Below are 15,904 nucleotides of genomic sequence, written 5' to 3'. Positions count from 1 at the left end.
TGTCACCTTTACATTCAGGGAGGTCTGTAGACTTCCCTGCTTCATCTTTCACTTTCCTGTGCTTAGATGAGGAGTCCTCTGAGCTGCTACGTTTCCTCTTGCCAGATCGGCCTTCCTCTGACTGGTCTGAGCTCTCTGCCCTATCCCTTTTCCTCGTCTCTTTCTTAAAAGTTTGCTCTTTAGTTTCTGATGTCTCTGTCATAGAGCTTTCCGACACACTGCGATGCCTTTTTGTCCTTTCTACCTTCATGGATACTTCCATATTCTGGTCATTATTTTCCTCTTCTGCTTTCTCATTGTTTTCCTTTCGGCTTTTAGACTTTTTTTTCTTCTTCTTTTTCTTCTCCTCTAGCAAATAAATAGAACTCAATTACACTTCTACCATATGTATACACCCCCACGTCCACATTATTGATCGGGCAATGACTACATTGTTAGTGTATTTTAACATACCATCACTGTTGTGTTAGTTCTCGCAGTAAAATACCAGAGAGGTGGGGGAGCGGCTAAATAGCTGCGCAGGGCAATGTTAACATGTCAAATGTAATTTTTTCTGTGTAAAGGTGCATACACTGGGCGTTTATGCACAGCGATAATGTGAACGTCACTGGCAGGAATATCGCTCAGTGCATACACACTGAGCGATTTTCACTGTGCCCAGCGATATTCACAGTGATGAACCACTTTCCACAGTAGGAGACTGTGGAAAGTGGTTCACTCAGCCGGTAAAACTGATGGCGGTGGACAGCGATTATGCGGGAGCGCGCATCAGCGCTCATCACCTGTCCATACACACAACGAGGTTTTGAGCTCAAAGTAGCTCAAAACTCCAAAAGTGAGCTACTTTGAGCTCAAATTCTTCTAGTGTGTATGGGCCTTTAGACAGAATTTGCTTGTTCAGATAGAGATGGTAAAAGTTAATCGATTATAACCAAATGTAATATACAAAAATCAAATAAGCTAGAAGATAAATACATGGAACCTGCACAGATTTAGCATCCTATTCACGGACAAATATTTATTACATACCAAAGTAATTCGCCTCCGATGCTGTAAGCTCAGGAACAGGCTTGCTTTTCACTGTTTTTGGGAACATCCCAGCTTTCCTTGGTGCTTCTTCTGGAGGGTTATTTAGAAACTAAACAGTTTAAGGGGGAATAAAGGTGGACGAATATAATTATCACCACGTGGTTTCATGGAGCATATTAATTGCTTTAGTTATGTTAATAGAAAACATTAAATCAAATGTTATCTCCTGTCAGCTATGGGCAACTGCAAAATGCCACAACTGGTGCCCATAGTTGACACATTAGTGCCATACTTGCCTAATTGTGAAAAAGCATTTCAGAGAGCTTGTGAAAGTAACACCTACTGTGTAAGTGCAGACGTGACATATTGCATAAAACTACACTGTTTGCCCCCCCCCAATTGGAAGTAGACAAAAGAAAATGTAGAAATACAAACATATGTCACAAAGTAGGTGCTATTATCATATAATGTGGGACCACCAAAGCAGAGACGCTTTACCATGGATGGTGGCTTACCATGTATGCAAATGTATGTAACAGATTTGTATTATTATGTAGGCTGTAAATCTCATTTGGTGTTCACTGCAGTGTGCTGGAGGAACTTGCTTTTTCAGGTCTGAGTTAGAGCCTAGTGTCTCCAAACTTGCACTCTACGATACCCACAGCAGACTGGCACACAGAAAGATACCAGCAAGGAATTAGCCATCGACATCCAGGAGGTGCACTGTATACACGTGACTGCACACCCAGGAGCTGTTCTAGGGGAGACTACACCTCTTGGGATGGTGACAGGGAATCACTATACCCCAGTAGTGGTGAAGTAAGCACATTAGGTAGCACTGCTTAACTGTATTCATGTCTTTTTAATCGTGGTTATTGTATCCATTTTCTTATATTTTTTGGACTCGTGTATGTCACACCTGTAAGACTGATGCTATGGAACATGTGTCCACCAATAAATCAACAATTATGTTGATTTATGTGCATCGATCTAATAATTGGTAGCAGCAGTGATAGCTCTGTATGGTGATGAAGCCGGAGATACATATTACAGGTAGACACCTCCTGCTGCAGTAGTGATCTGAGCTGCGATGGCATTGGATCACTCATCCACCATCAGAAAAGGCTTACAACACCCATGTCGCCGCGTAAGCCTTCTGTCGCAGAGGCCAGGAAACCTAGAAGTTTGCAGTTAGGTTAGGGTCGGAGGTTAGTATATTACGGTTAATGTTTAGGGTGTGTAGGCTGCTATAGTTACACACAATGGGGGAGATTCAAATGTTTGAAAAGTCAGTTGGGAGTCTGTTTTTTCCTAATAGACAGGAAAAAACAGACTCCCAACCGACTTTTCAAACATTTGACTCTCCCCCAATGTGAGAGTAAGCCAGTGCCATACAGGGTAGGCTACTATAGATACACAAAATATATAAAGTGTCGATGGTTACAAAAGCTGTTATAATAAAATACACAGAATGTTCCTCTTTCTTTTGTGGGGTTCCTCAGGAAACTTCTTCAAAATTCTCCAGCAGTTTAAAAGAACAAAGAAACCTCAACAGTGGTAATTGATGGCACTTTTTGTACCCAGTGCTTGGCCAGAACACTCACCTCAACAGAGTGAGATGCGTGCATTGAAAAGGTTCTTTGGGGCTTTTATACCCTTCACCAACATACGCCCATCATGCATTCAGCTCTCTATAAGAAATACACTCACCAATATATAAGGTGCCGCGTTCATCAAAATGTATCTTTAGTCAAGGAGCCCACACCGGATGATCATCAATCCTTACCCAGGTACAGAGATGCAGTCATTACTTATAATCCAACATTTTTTGTAAATATGTTTTCTGGGGATTATAAGTAAGGACTGCATCTATGTACCTGGGTGAGGACTGACGACCATCTGGTATGTGCATGCACTCTTTTTATTGTGCCCAGTGAGGTTGGGTTTAGTCACGTAAAGCAGCTAAACCCGCTCTAAGTAATGGGCGCAACGCGAAAAAGTCCCATTTGGGCATCCAAACGGGTCACTTTTTGCTCATTTTAGCTTGCCACTCCCGGGGGTAGCGAGCTGAAATGCAGGCTCCGGCAGCTGATCGCGTCACAATGGAGCAACATTTGAATAACTCTGTTAGGCACCAGTGTACTAAACCAGTGGTTCTCAACCTCGGTCCTCAAGTACCCTAACAGTTCATGTTTTCCAGGTCACCTAGCAGTTGAACAGGTGTATTCATTACTCACTGACACATTATAAAAGATCAACTGGAGAAGCAAATTATTTCACTTGCAATCCTGTGAGGAGACCTGGAAAATATTCGTTTTATGGTAAGAACCTTTGTTAAAACTCTATCTGCGAGGTACACTGGGCTCCACAAGGATAGACATTGGGGGTGTAGAATAGGATCTTGATCCGAAGCACCAACAGGCTCAAAAGCTTTGACCTTCTTCCCAAGATGCATAGCGCCGCCTCCTATATCGCCCCGCCTCCGTGCACAGGAGCACAGTTTTTAGTTAACCAGCCCAATGCAGTTGCAGGTAAAGAGACGACAACGGTTAGTAGCCACATACACCACACTCTCACGACAGGAGAAGTGTCAGCGGCTAATGCCATACCAACCCAAAGAATCTAAGTGCGTCAGGGTGGGCGCCTTGTGGAGCCCAGTGTACCTCACAGAAAAAGAGTTTTAACAAAGGTAAGTTCTTACCATAAAACTCGTTTTCTGCTGCGGGGTACACTGGGCTCCACAAGGAAAGACTTTGGGGATGTCCTAAAGCAGTTCCTTATGGGAGGGGACGCACTGTAGCGGGCACAAGAACCCGGCGTCCAAAGGAAGCATCCTGTGGAAGCGGAATTAAATATTGCCGATCTGGCCGTAGATGGCGCTCCGCCCAATGTAGAATCTGTGAGACTTCCTTCATTGCCAAACGGCTTCGAGTGCCGCCTTGATGGTTTATGTAAGCCACTGTGGTGGCGTTGTCCGACTGTACTTGAACAGGACGGTTCTGAATTAAATGCTGGGCCAGGGTCAACGCATTGAAGACTGCCCGCAATTCCAGAATGTTGATCGAGAGGAGAGATTCCTTCTTGGTCCACCGACCCTGAAGGGAGTGTTGCTCCATCACCGCTACCCAACCTCTGAGACTGGAATCTGTCGTCAACAGGACCCAGTCGGATATCCAGAAGGGACGGCCCTTGCACAATCGTTGGTCCTGGAGCCACCAGTACAGCGACAGACGGACCTCTGTAGTCAATGAGATCATGCGAGACCTGATCCGGTGAGGTAGGCCGTCCCACTTGGCTAGAATCAGCCTCTGGAGGGGGCGAGAATGGAATTGAGCATACTCCACCATGTCGAATGCTGATACCATGAGGCCCAGCACCTGCATCGCCGAATGTATCGACACTTGCGGACGAGAAAGGAAGCAACGAATCCTGTCCTGAAGCTTCAGGACTTTCTCCTGAGACAAGAACAACCGCTGGTTGTGAGTGTCCAATAGCGCTCCCAGGTGCACCATGCTCTGAGCAGGGACCAGGGAGGATTTCTTCCAGTTGATGAGCCACCCGTGGGCTTGTAGAAACCGGACAGTCAGATCCAGATGATGTAGGAGAAGTTCTGGGGAATTTGCCAGGATTAACAAGTCGTCCAGATACGGCAGTATCCTGACCCCTTGAAGGCGGAGTACCATCGTCATCACCGCCATAACTTTGGTGAAGACTCGCGGAGCCGTAGTTAAACCAAAAGGTAACACCCGAAACTGGTAATGGAGGTTGCCAATCACAAACCTCAGGTATTGCTGATGTGACACTGCTATAGGAATATGCAGGTAAGCATCCTGTATGTCCAGGGAGACCATGTAGTCCCCAGGTTCCAAGGCCAGAACTATAGAGCAAAGGGTTTCCATACGGAACTTGGAAACTTTCACAAACCTGTTCAACGCCTTGAGGTTGAGAATGGGCCTGGAGGACCCATTCGGTTTCGGGACCAGAAACAGCGGAGAATAGTACCCCCGGCCCCTCTGAGCAAGAGGCACCTGTACTACGATTCCTGTATTCAGGAGGGTCTATACCACCGAATGTAGAGTGTTTGCCTTTGTCTGGGCCAACGCGACGTCTGTCCGGCAAAATCGATGAGGGGGTCGGTTTTTGAAGGCTATGGCGTAACCTCGAGTGACTACTTCCCGTACCCAGGCATCTGAAGTGGTCTTCAACCATTCCTGGGTATACCCTAGAAGCTAGCCCCCCACCCTGGGATCCCCCAGGGGGAAGCCCGCCCCGTCATGCGGCAGGCTTATCGGTCTTGGAAGCTGGCTGACGGGCAGCCCAGGCTCTTTTGGGCTTCGGCTTACCAGGTTTGGAAGTGCGGGCCTGCTTGTTGTACGCTTGACCTGAAGGACGAAAGGGGCAAAAGGACGTATCTTTAGCCTTCGACACAGAAGGAGCGGTACTTGGCAGACAGGCAGTTTTGGCAGTAGCCAAGTCAGCCACTATCTTATTTAAGTCCTCCCCAAACAGAATATCTCCCTTGAAAGGGAGTACCTCCAGGGTTTTTCTAGACTCCAGATCCACAGACCAGGATCTCAGCCACAATATCCGGCGTGCCAGGACTGACGTAGTAGAGACCTTGGCTGCTAGGATACCGGCATCAGAAGCCGCCTCTTTAATATAGTCAGAAGCTGTGACAATATATGACAAGCATTGTTTAGCATGGTCTGAAGAGATTTCAGCTTCTAACTCTAGGGCCCATGCTTCAATAGCCTCTGCAGCCCATGTTGCTGCAATAGTGGGCCTTTGTGCAGCACCCGTGAGGGTGTAAATTGCTTTTAGACAACCCTCCACACGTTTATTCGTAGGCTCTTTTAGAGAAGTGACGGTAGTGACAGGTAGAGCTGAGTAAACCACCATCCTAGCCACATGTGAGCCTACTGGAGTAGGCGTTTCCCAATTTTTAGACAGCTCTGGTGCGAGGGGATAGCGAGCCAGCATCTTCTTTTGAGGCACAAGCTTCTTTCCCGGGTTCCCCCAGGGTTCCTGACGTATATCCACTAGGTGGTCAGAGTGAGGTAAAACTTGTTTAACCACCTTCTGACGCTTGAACCTATCTGGTTTCTTAGGAGGGACGGATGGCTCGGGATCATCTGTAATCTGCAGAATCAACTTAATAGCCTCCAAAAGATCAGGAACATCCACATTTGAACTACCCTCCCTATCAGCCGTATCTGAGTCAGAGCCTGTGGGGTCAGTGTAAGTGCCGTCTTCATCAGACGAGGTGTCAGTGACAGCAGTGGATTGTGAGGAGACAAGAGCTCGCTTAGAGGACCCATTGGGCTTAGGCGAGCGATGGTCAGACTTTTTAGTAGTCAGGGACTGGTTCAACTTCCTCAATTGAGCAGATAAAATCGTCCGCCCACGGCGGGTTAGCTGCAGGGACCACATACGGCTGTATCAGCATAGGGGGTCCCCTAGGGGGTGTTAGTTTATTAACTAGCGTATATAGAAGCGTGGAAAAAGCGGCCCATGGTGGGTCATTATGTGCCCCCATTGCCACAGTCCCACTGGGGGGCAAGGAGCCCCCAGAACCACAGCCCCCAGTTGCTATATTTTCCTCATAGGGGTCTGTGGCTTCAGCAACACCGGCAGTGTGTTCAGCCCCAGAACCGTTACCTTCAGAAGCAGACATATCACTTGCAGTATCAAGTAACACAGTACAATTATCAGCAGCACAATTCCTCTTACCCAAACCCCTGCGCAGTGTAGTCAGCACTAGCAGAGATAAAGGAGAGATATGGTGACTAAATCACAGAGAAAATACGTATTAAAGTATATCTTTGAAAATCCTATATAATTATAAAACCTGACGCAACAAGCCCTCTCAGCTTATAGAATATAGGGATAGCCAGTTTAGTGAGAGACACGAGCTAATGCACACACACATAGTCACAGTTATACAATGCAGAGGTTATTACTAACAATAATACTGCACTGGACCAGCATATATCTCTATCTATCTATATATATATATATATAAAATAAGATTTTAAACCTACCGGTAAATCTATTTCTCCTAGTCCGTAGAGGATGCTGGGGACTCCGTAAGGACCATGGGGTATAGACGGGCTCCGCAGGAGATAGGGCACCTAAAAAGAACTTTGACTATGGGTGTGCACTGGCTCCTCCCTCTATGCCCCTCCTCCAGACCTCAGTTAGAGAACTGTGCCCAGAGGAGATGGACAATACAAGGCAGGATTTAGCAATCCAAGGGCAAGATTCATACCAGGCCACACCAATCATACCATGTAACCTGGAACATACATAACCAGTTAACAGTATGAACAAAAACAACAGAAACGGTCCTAGACCGATGTCAACTGTAACATAACCCTTATGTAAGCAACAACTATATACAAGTCTTGCAGAGTTTCCGCACTGGGACGGGCGCCCAGCATCCTCTACGGACTAGGAGAAATAGATTTACCGGTAGGTTTAAAATCTTATTTTCTCTTACGTCCTAGAGGATGCTGGGGACTCCGTAAGGACCATGGGGTTTATACCAAAGCATCCAATCGGGCGGGAGAGAGCGTATGACTCTGCAGCACCGACTGAGCAAACGCTAGGTCCTCATCAGCCAGGGTATCAAACTTGTAGAATTTTGCAAAAGTGTTTGACCCCGACCAAGTCGCCGCTCGGCAAAGTTGTAAAGCCGAGACGCCTAGGGCAGCCGCCCAAGAAGAGCCCACCTTCCTAGTGGAATGGGCCTTAACCGAATTTTGTACCGGCAATCCAGCCGTAGAGTGAGCCTGCTGAATCGTATTACAGATCCAGCGAGCAATAGTCTGCTTTGAAGCAGGAGCGCCAATCTTATTGGCCGCATACAGGACAAACAGAGCCTCTGTTTTCCTAATTCTAGCCGTCCTGGCTACATAAATCTTTAAGGCCCTGACTACGTCCAGGGATCTGGAATCCTCCAGGTCACCGGTAGCCACAGGCACCACAACAGGTTGATTCATATGGAACGACGAAACCACTTTAGGCAAAAATTGCGGACGTGTCGTCAATTCAGCTCGATCCACATGAAAAATCAAGTAGGGGCTCTTGTGTGAGAGAGAGCAGCCAATTCTGACACTCGCCTTGCTGATGCTAAGGCCAACAACATGACCACCTTCCAGGTAAGAAATTTCAACTCAACCTTGGTAAGCGGTTCAAACCAGTGTGATTTTAGGAACTGCAACACCACGTTCAGGTCCCATGGTGCCACTGGAGGCACAAAAGGGGGCTGGATGTGCAGCACTCCCTTTACAAACGTCTGGACTTCTGGAAGAGAAGCCAATTCCTTCTGAAAGAAAATCGAGAGGGCCAAAATCTGTACCTTAACCGAGCCTAATTTCAGGCCCATATCCACTCCTGTCTGTAGGAAGTGGAGAAAACTACCCAGATGAAAATCTTCCGTAGGTGCATTCTTGGTCTCACACCAAGACACATACTTTCGCCATATACGGTGATAATGTTTTATCGTCACCTCCTTCCTAGCCTTTATTAAAGTAGGGATAACATCTTCCGGAATCCCCTTTTTTGCTAGGATTCGGCGTTCAACCGCCATGCCGTCAAACATAACCGCGGTAAGTCTTGAAATACACAGGGCCCCTGCTGCAACAGGTCTTCCCTCAGAGGAAGAGGCCAGGCGTCTCCTGTGAGCATCTCTTGTAGATCCGAGTACCAGGCTCTTCGAGGCCAGTCTGGGACAACGAGTATCGTCTGTACTCTTCTTCGTCTTCTGATCCTCAACACTTTCGTGATGAGAGGAAGAGGAGGAAACACGTAGACCGATTCGAACACCCACGGTGTTACCAGTGCGTCTACTGCTACTGCCTGAGGGTCCCGAGACCTTGCGCAATACCTCCGAAGTTTTTTGTTGAGGTGTGACGCCATCATGTCTATTTGAGGAGTTCCCCAAAGATGTGTTACGTCTGCAAAGACTTCTTGATGAAGTCCCCACTCTCCTGGATGGAGATCGTGTCTGCTGAGGAAGTCTGCTCCCAGTTGTCCACTCCCGGAATGAAGACAGCCGACAGAGCGCTTACATGATATTCCGCCCAGCGAAGTATCCTTGTGGCTTCCGCCATCGCGACTCTGCTTCTTGTCATGCCTTGGCGGTTCACATGAGCCACTGCTGTGACATTGTCTGATTGAATCAGAACCGGTAGGTTTCGAAGAAAACTCTCCGCTTGTCGAAGGCCGTTGTAAATGGCCCTGAGTTCCAACACACTGATGTGTAGCCAGGACTCCTGGTCTGACTAAAGACCCTGAAAAGTCTTTCCCTGTGTGACCGCTCCCCATCCTCAGAGGCTCGCGTCCGTGGTAACCAGGATCCAGTCCTGAATCCCAAACCGGCGACCCTCCAGCAGGTGAGCACTTTGCAACCACCACAGGAGGGACACTCTGGTTCCTGGGGACAGAGTTATTTTCCGATGTAAGTGCAGATGGGACCCTGACCACTTGTCCAGAAGGTCCCATTGAAAAGTCCTTGCATGGAACCTTCCGAAGGGAATGGCCTCGTAGGCCGCCACCATTTTCCCTAGAACTCGAGTGCATTGGTGAACGGACACCCCTTTCGGTTTTAGCAGGTCTCTGACCATGTTCTGGATGTCTTGGGCTTTCTCTATTGGGAGAAAGACCTTAATTTGTTCCGTATCCAGTATCATACCTAGGAACGGTAGTCGAGTTGTCGGAATCAACTGTGACTTTGGTAGATTTAGAAACCAACCGTGTTACTGGAGCACTCTCAGAGAGAGCGCCACACTGCTCAGCAATTTCTCCCTTGATCTCGCTTTTATCAGGAGATCGTCCAAGTATGGGATAATTGTGACTCCATGCTTGCGCAGGACCACCATCATTTCCGCCATTATTTTGGTGAAAATCCTCGGGGCCATGGAAAGTCCAAACGGCAACGTCTGAAATTGGTAATGACAATCCTGTACAGCGAATCTCAGGTATTCCTGATGGGGGGTATATATGGGGACATGAAGGTACGCATCCTTTATGTCCAGAGACACCATAAACTCCCCCTCCTCCATGTTGGCTATTATCGCTCTGAGAGATTCCATTTTGAATTTGAATCTTTTTATGCACAGGTTTAGGGATTTCAGATTTAAAATCGGTCTGACCGTTCCGTCCGGTTTCGGGACCACAAATAGGGTTGAATAGTAACCTCTTCCCTGCTGGTGCAGGGGAACCTTGATTATCACTTGCTGTATACACAGCGTTTGAATTGCAGCTAACACTACATCCCTATCCGATGTGGAAGCTGGTAGGGCCGATTTGAAAAACCGGCTCGGGGGCACATCCTCGAATTCCAATTTGTAACCCTGGGAAACTATTTCCAACACCCAGGGATTCAGGTCCGAACTGACCCAGGACTGACTGAAAAGTCGAAGACGTGCCCCCACCGGTGCGGACTCCCTCAGGGGAGTCCCAGCGTCATGCTGTGGTTTTTGGAGCAGCAGAGTAGGACTTTTGTTCCTGGGCACCTGCCGAAGCAGGTGCTCTCTTGCCTCTGCCCTTACCTCTGGCGACCTCTTTTGGACTTGTGCGACCGAAAGGACTGCATCTTTTGCTGTTGGGGAATATATGGTAAAAAATTTGATTTACCTGCTGTAGCTGTGGAAACCATGTCCGTCAGCCCATCCCCAAACAATACATCACCCTTATAGGGTAGTACTGCCATATGTTTTTTGGAATCCGCATCACCCGTCCATTGGCGAGTCCATAAGGATCTTCTCGCTGAGATAGACATGGCATTGGTCCTGGAAGCTAGCAATCCAATGTCCCTTTGAGCATCCCTCATAAATAAGACTGCGTCTTTTATATGGGCTAGAGTTAGGAATATAGTATACTTATCCATAGTATCAAATTGATCTGTCAGCTCATCTGTCCAAGCTGCTATTGCGCTACACACCCATGCCGACGCAATCGTCGGTCTTAACACAGCACCCGTATGAGAATAAATACCCTTTAATGTAGTTTCTTGCCTGCGATCTGCAGGGTCCTTAAGGGCCGCTGTGTCAGGAGACGGTAGCGCCACTTTCTTGGACAAGCGCGTCAGGGCCTTGTCCACAGTGGGGGGGTGATTCCCAAATCTCCCTGTCCTGCTTAGGGAAAGGGTATGCCATAAAAATTCTTTTGGGGATCTGCGGTCTCTTATCCGGAGTCTCCCAAGCTTTTCCAAAGAACTCATTTAATTCATGAAATGTGGGAAAATTAATAATCTGTTTCTTTACCTTAAACATGTGTACCCTTGTGTCGGGGACCGAGGGTTCATCCACAATATGCAACACATACCTTATTGCCACGATCATGCACTGAATGGTTTTAGTCACCCTAGGGTGCAATTTTACTTCGTCATAGTCGACACTGGAATCAGAATCCGTGTCGGTAGTAGTGTCTTGTGTTAAGGGACGCTTTTGAGACCCCGACGGGCCCTGTAAGTCGGTCCAATCTGAGGATTGACCGCCTGATGTCCCCCCTAAACCAGCCTTATAAAGCCTTTTATGTAAAGATGCCACACTTGCATGCAACGTATGTCACATGTCCATCAAATCTGGAGTCGGCACAACCGACGGGGACACACCACTCATTTGCTCCACCTCCTCCTTGGAGAAGCCTTCCACCTCAGACATGTCGACACACACGTACCGACACCCCCCACACACAGGGATCAACCTATAAGGGGACAAAACCCCAACCAGGTCCTAAGGAGAGACAGAGAAAGAGTATGCCAGCACACACCAGCGCTTAACAACACTGGAAGAAAATATATATATCCAGATAGCGCTTTTTTATATATATTATGTCAATTCCCACTCACTGCGTCGCCAAAGTGCCCCCCTCCTCTTTTTTCCAGCCTGTGTTCAGCAGGGGAGAGACCAGGGAGTCAGCGTTTTCTTTCTCATGCAGCTTCTGTGGAGAAAATGGCGCTGGTTAGTGCTGAGGATCAAGCCCCGCCCACCCAACGGCAGGCTTCGGTCCCAGTGATTTTTCAATAAAATGGCGGGGGATCAGCGATTTACTGCCTCCGCAGTCTAATGCCACTGTATTTGTGCCAAAATGTGAGGTTTATTGCTGCCCAGGGCGCCCCCCCCCCCCCCTGCGCCCTGCACCATTCAATGCTGCACTGTGTGTGTGTGACTGGGAGCATGAAGATCTGATGTCTTCTGCCGCCTAAGATGTCTTCTGTCTTCTCTATCTGCTTCTACCTTCAGCATCCGTGAGAAGGACGGCGGCGCGGCTCCGGGACGAACCCCAGGTGAGACCTGTGTTCCGACTCCCTCTGGAGCTAATGGTGTCCAGTAGCCTTAGGAGCAGTGCCCAACTTGACAACCCAGCTCTGCTTCTCTCTCCTCGGTCCCACGATGCAGGGAGCCTGTTGCCAACAGGACTCCCTGAAAATAAAAAACCTAACAAAATTATTTTTCCACAGAACTCTGGAGAGCTCTCTGCAGTGCACCCATTCTCCTCTGGGCACAAGATCTAACTGAGGTCTGGAGGAGGGGCATAGAGGGAAGAGCCAGTGCACAACCATAGTCAAAGTTCTTTTTAGGTGCCCTATCTCCTGCGGAGCCCGTCTATACCCCATGGTCCTTACGGAGTCCCCAGCATCCTCTAGGACGTAAGAGAAATATATATCTATGTAGTCAATAGATATAACACTGCACAATTCGAACTGGATGTATATCACAGGGTACTTGTACCAGAGAACCCTGACTAAATGCACTCTTTCTTAACTAACACTATCTAATTGACATGTACAATACTTAAGTGTCATGTAAAGTCACAGCGCTGTCAACCAGGCGGCTTTACAAAGGAGGATTTGCCCAAGCAGTCCCAGGAACAGTGTAGCTGAGAGAAATGGCGCCCAAACACTGACAGGGAGTGAGGGAGAGACTGATATGTAGCTCCAGGGCGGGAACATTTGCTGGAAATGGCGCCCTGGGGCTGGGGGAGGGGCTCCAGGTTTAAGCCTTATCCCCTCTGCTGGCAAAACCACCGGGTACTGCGGGCTACACACAAAAAAAGGTTTTAAGAGAAAACCTGACCTGCACCCATGCCCTGGTAACAGTGTCCACCGCGCACGGGCCGCCTCCCACCGACCGCGCCGGATCGCAATAAAGCACGGGTCCCACGAGCGGGACCCACTCACCACCTCCCGAAGCGCGGCCACGCGATCCCGGAGAGCCCCCGTTGTGTGTGCCTGACTCAGAAGAAAACCGGAGCCTCCTGCTGTAGTTACCTGGCAACCAGGGCTCGGGAGTGTACAGCGCCGCTGGGGAGAGATGGAGCTGCAGCAGTGAATGTCACTAGACATGTACACACTGCTACAGCCTTTGAAGTCTTCACTTTCTTCTCAAAAAAAGCTCTTCTTAGGGCTGCCCAGAGCAGCCCCTCTGTTATGTGCCTGCTATCTGCGGCACCAACTACAAAACTGAGCTCCTGTGCAAGGAGGCGGGGTTATAGAGGAGGCGGGGCTATGCATTCTGGGAACAGTCAAAGCTTTTGACCTGTTGGTGCCTCGGATCAAGATCCTACTTTACACCCCTATGTCTTTCCTTGTGGAGCCCAGTGTACCCCGCAGCAGAAATCTCAAGTAACGATAGTCAGTATCGGTGGTTCAGGGCTCCAGGCAGTTCAGGGTAAAACGCAAAGTTAAAATCTCACCGTGTGTATGCACCTTCAGTGGGCAGGAGACAGTCTATAATAAGCTGCACTGCCTGCTGGTACGACAGTACAATATATAAATGCCTACAGCAACCTCTTGCACTAAAAATACCCCATACATGGGCAGACTTAGCAATTAGATTGAATGCCAGAGCATGTCCCCAACTTGGCTATGAAGGATCACTGACCATATGTCTAAATTAGTGCAATATATCACTGTCCATCTAGCTATAGACAACTGAACAATTACAATCACACTGGTGCATTTTGCCATCTAAATTGCCTGAAATGACAAAATGAGCTGATACAATTACACCTTAACATTAGATAGATCAATTAAAACCAATTGCTGGGTGGTTGCTATAGAAAACAACCAGTGTTCTCTCCAGCTGGGTGGTATCAAGAAGTAGTCGGGTAGGGACCTTCACAATAATACAAATTTTAAATCATGACCATATTAATTTAAACTTGAGATTTTTATAGATTTATTCTTCTCTTCTTCTTAGAGGCTCAGTCGTCTGCAGCTTTTTCATAATCAAAGTCTGCAGGATCTGGTCCCTATAGTGAAATAAGCATCAGGTTATTTAGGGTGCCCTGCTTCATCCGGTTCCTTAGACAGGTTTTAATTCATTTTAGAGTAGAAAATCCTTTCACATTCAGCTGTGCTTACGGGTAGGTCAGTCCAATAGCAGCTAGTTTTTCTGATTCTCTGAGCTCAGATGTCGCTGAAAAAATTCAGCATAATTTGTTTTGAATCTAGATTTTTATAAGATTGTAGTTGAAACAATTTTGATGCAACAGCCCATTCTAATTTAATATTTTCAGAATGTAAGATTGTGGGTCTTCCATTTTTAGAACAATGCTCAAAAAGAATCTCACACGCCTCATTTTGATCATGGCTTTCTGTATTGAAAAGTCTTGGCATATCTGGAAATCTTGCTTCTAGGTGGTTAATAACGGTGTATGTATTTACCATAGACATTTCTCTTAAAAACAGTAGCATTAGCATCGGAACAGTTTACTCGAAGGTCTGACCATTCACCAGCAAGCTGTCGCTGGAGATTTTTCAAATGAGTAGCAGGTGTATCTTTTGGTTTCATGATGCACAGTTTTGTAGCTTTTAAGATAGGGTCTATTTCTGTTAAATTAACATCTTGCCTTTGCCAAACTTTAGACAACTTAAGACAAATAAGGCAGCACATCTGAAAGCATCATAAGTGAAGCTACAAAATTGTATGTTCTCATATATTTGCTTAAACCTTCAGCTGTGATGTCATTTCTCTCAGTCGCCTTTCTTTCCAATGCAGCAATGACAATAACTTGGGATTCGTTTAAAGACTGTACAGCAAAGTCAACAGCCAGCCACCTAGTGTCACTGGCCATTTTAAGTTTAATGTGAGGACTGTTCAGAATATTTTGCATTTCCGTTAACCCAGCCATTGTAACTGGGGAATTTTGAAAACAGTTGTCTTAAGATGTCATTAAATTTGACTAAATAAGGCACCTCAGCAGCTGCTTTGGCACTAGCAAGACAGTGGTTTATACAATGACAGTTGACTATGACCCCGCCTGTTTTCTTTTAATAGTTTTGCTACCCCTTTGTGCTACCCAATCATCACTGCTGCTCCATCAGAGCCTAGGCCCACCAAGTTAGATTTTTTCAACCTTATGGGGTATATTAAATAAGAGTCGGATCCATTCCGACATGCAGTTGTAGGAATGGATCAGACAACCCCTATTCAATGGACGGCCAAATCTGACTGTTGGATTTGGCCGTACACAGGGACCCGTCCTGCCGCTGCTGTCAGCGGCTGCAGATGCGCCGACAGCAACGGCCAGGTGCGCAGATGGCGGCGGACGAGAACGGGACGGCGGTGGGGGTAAGCTGAGCGGTGGGGATAAGCAGAGATCGGCGGCAGCCGGAGGAGTTGGCTGCAGGGAGAGAGGTGCCTGTGGGCAGCAGGGAGAGCATAGATCGATGGCCAGCGGGGGGACATGTCTGCAGCGGGAGGCGCTGCAGGGAAAGAGGTGCCTGGCCGGGGGACGGCCAGGCACCTCTCTCCCTGGATCTCCTCCCCCGCCACTGCAGACATGTCCCCCCCGCCGGTCGGCGCTCTAAGCTTCCCCCAGCTGCCAGCAGCACCGCTTGTCTTCTCATCTCAATAAGACTTGT

At 47.7% G+C, this 15,904-nt stretch overlaps 1 protein-coding gene across 4 annotated transcripts in view; it reads right to left on the bottom strand.

The window, feature by feature from the left end:
- The window catches only part of LARP7 (La ribonucleoprotein 7, transcriptional regulator), a 150,462-nt gene that overhangs the window by 59,461 nt on the left and 75,097 nt on the right, over window positions 1-15,904 (bottom strand). For all 4 annotated transcript variants that reach the window (XM_063920150.1, XM_063920151.1, XM_063920148.1 and 1 more), the window contains exons 6-7: window positions 1,030-1,138; window positions 7-348 (exon numbers count right to left, since the gene is read on the bottom strand). In XM_063920150.1, coding sequence (XP_063776220.1) covers window positions 7-348; window positions 1,030-1,138 — 451 coding nt within the window. The remainder of the gene's footprint in view (window positions 1-6; window positions 349-1,029; window positions 1,139-15,904) is intronic.

Source organism: Pseudophryne corroboree, chromosome 1 (genome assembly GCF_028390025.1).
Source record: "Pseudophryne corroboree isolate aPseCor3 chromosome 1, aPseCor3.hap2, whole genome shotgun sequence".
In the NCBI taxonomy this organism is placed as follows: Eukaryota; Metazoa; Chordata; class Amphibia; order Anura; family Myobatrachidae; genus Pseudophryne; species Pseudophryne corroboree.
This window is presented reverse-complemented; position numbering and strand designations above follow the sequence as displayed.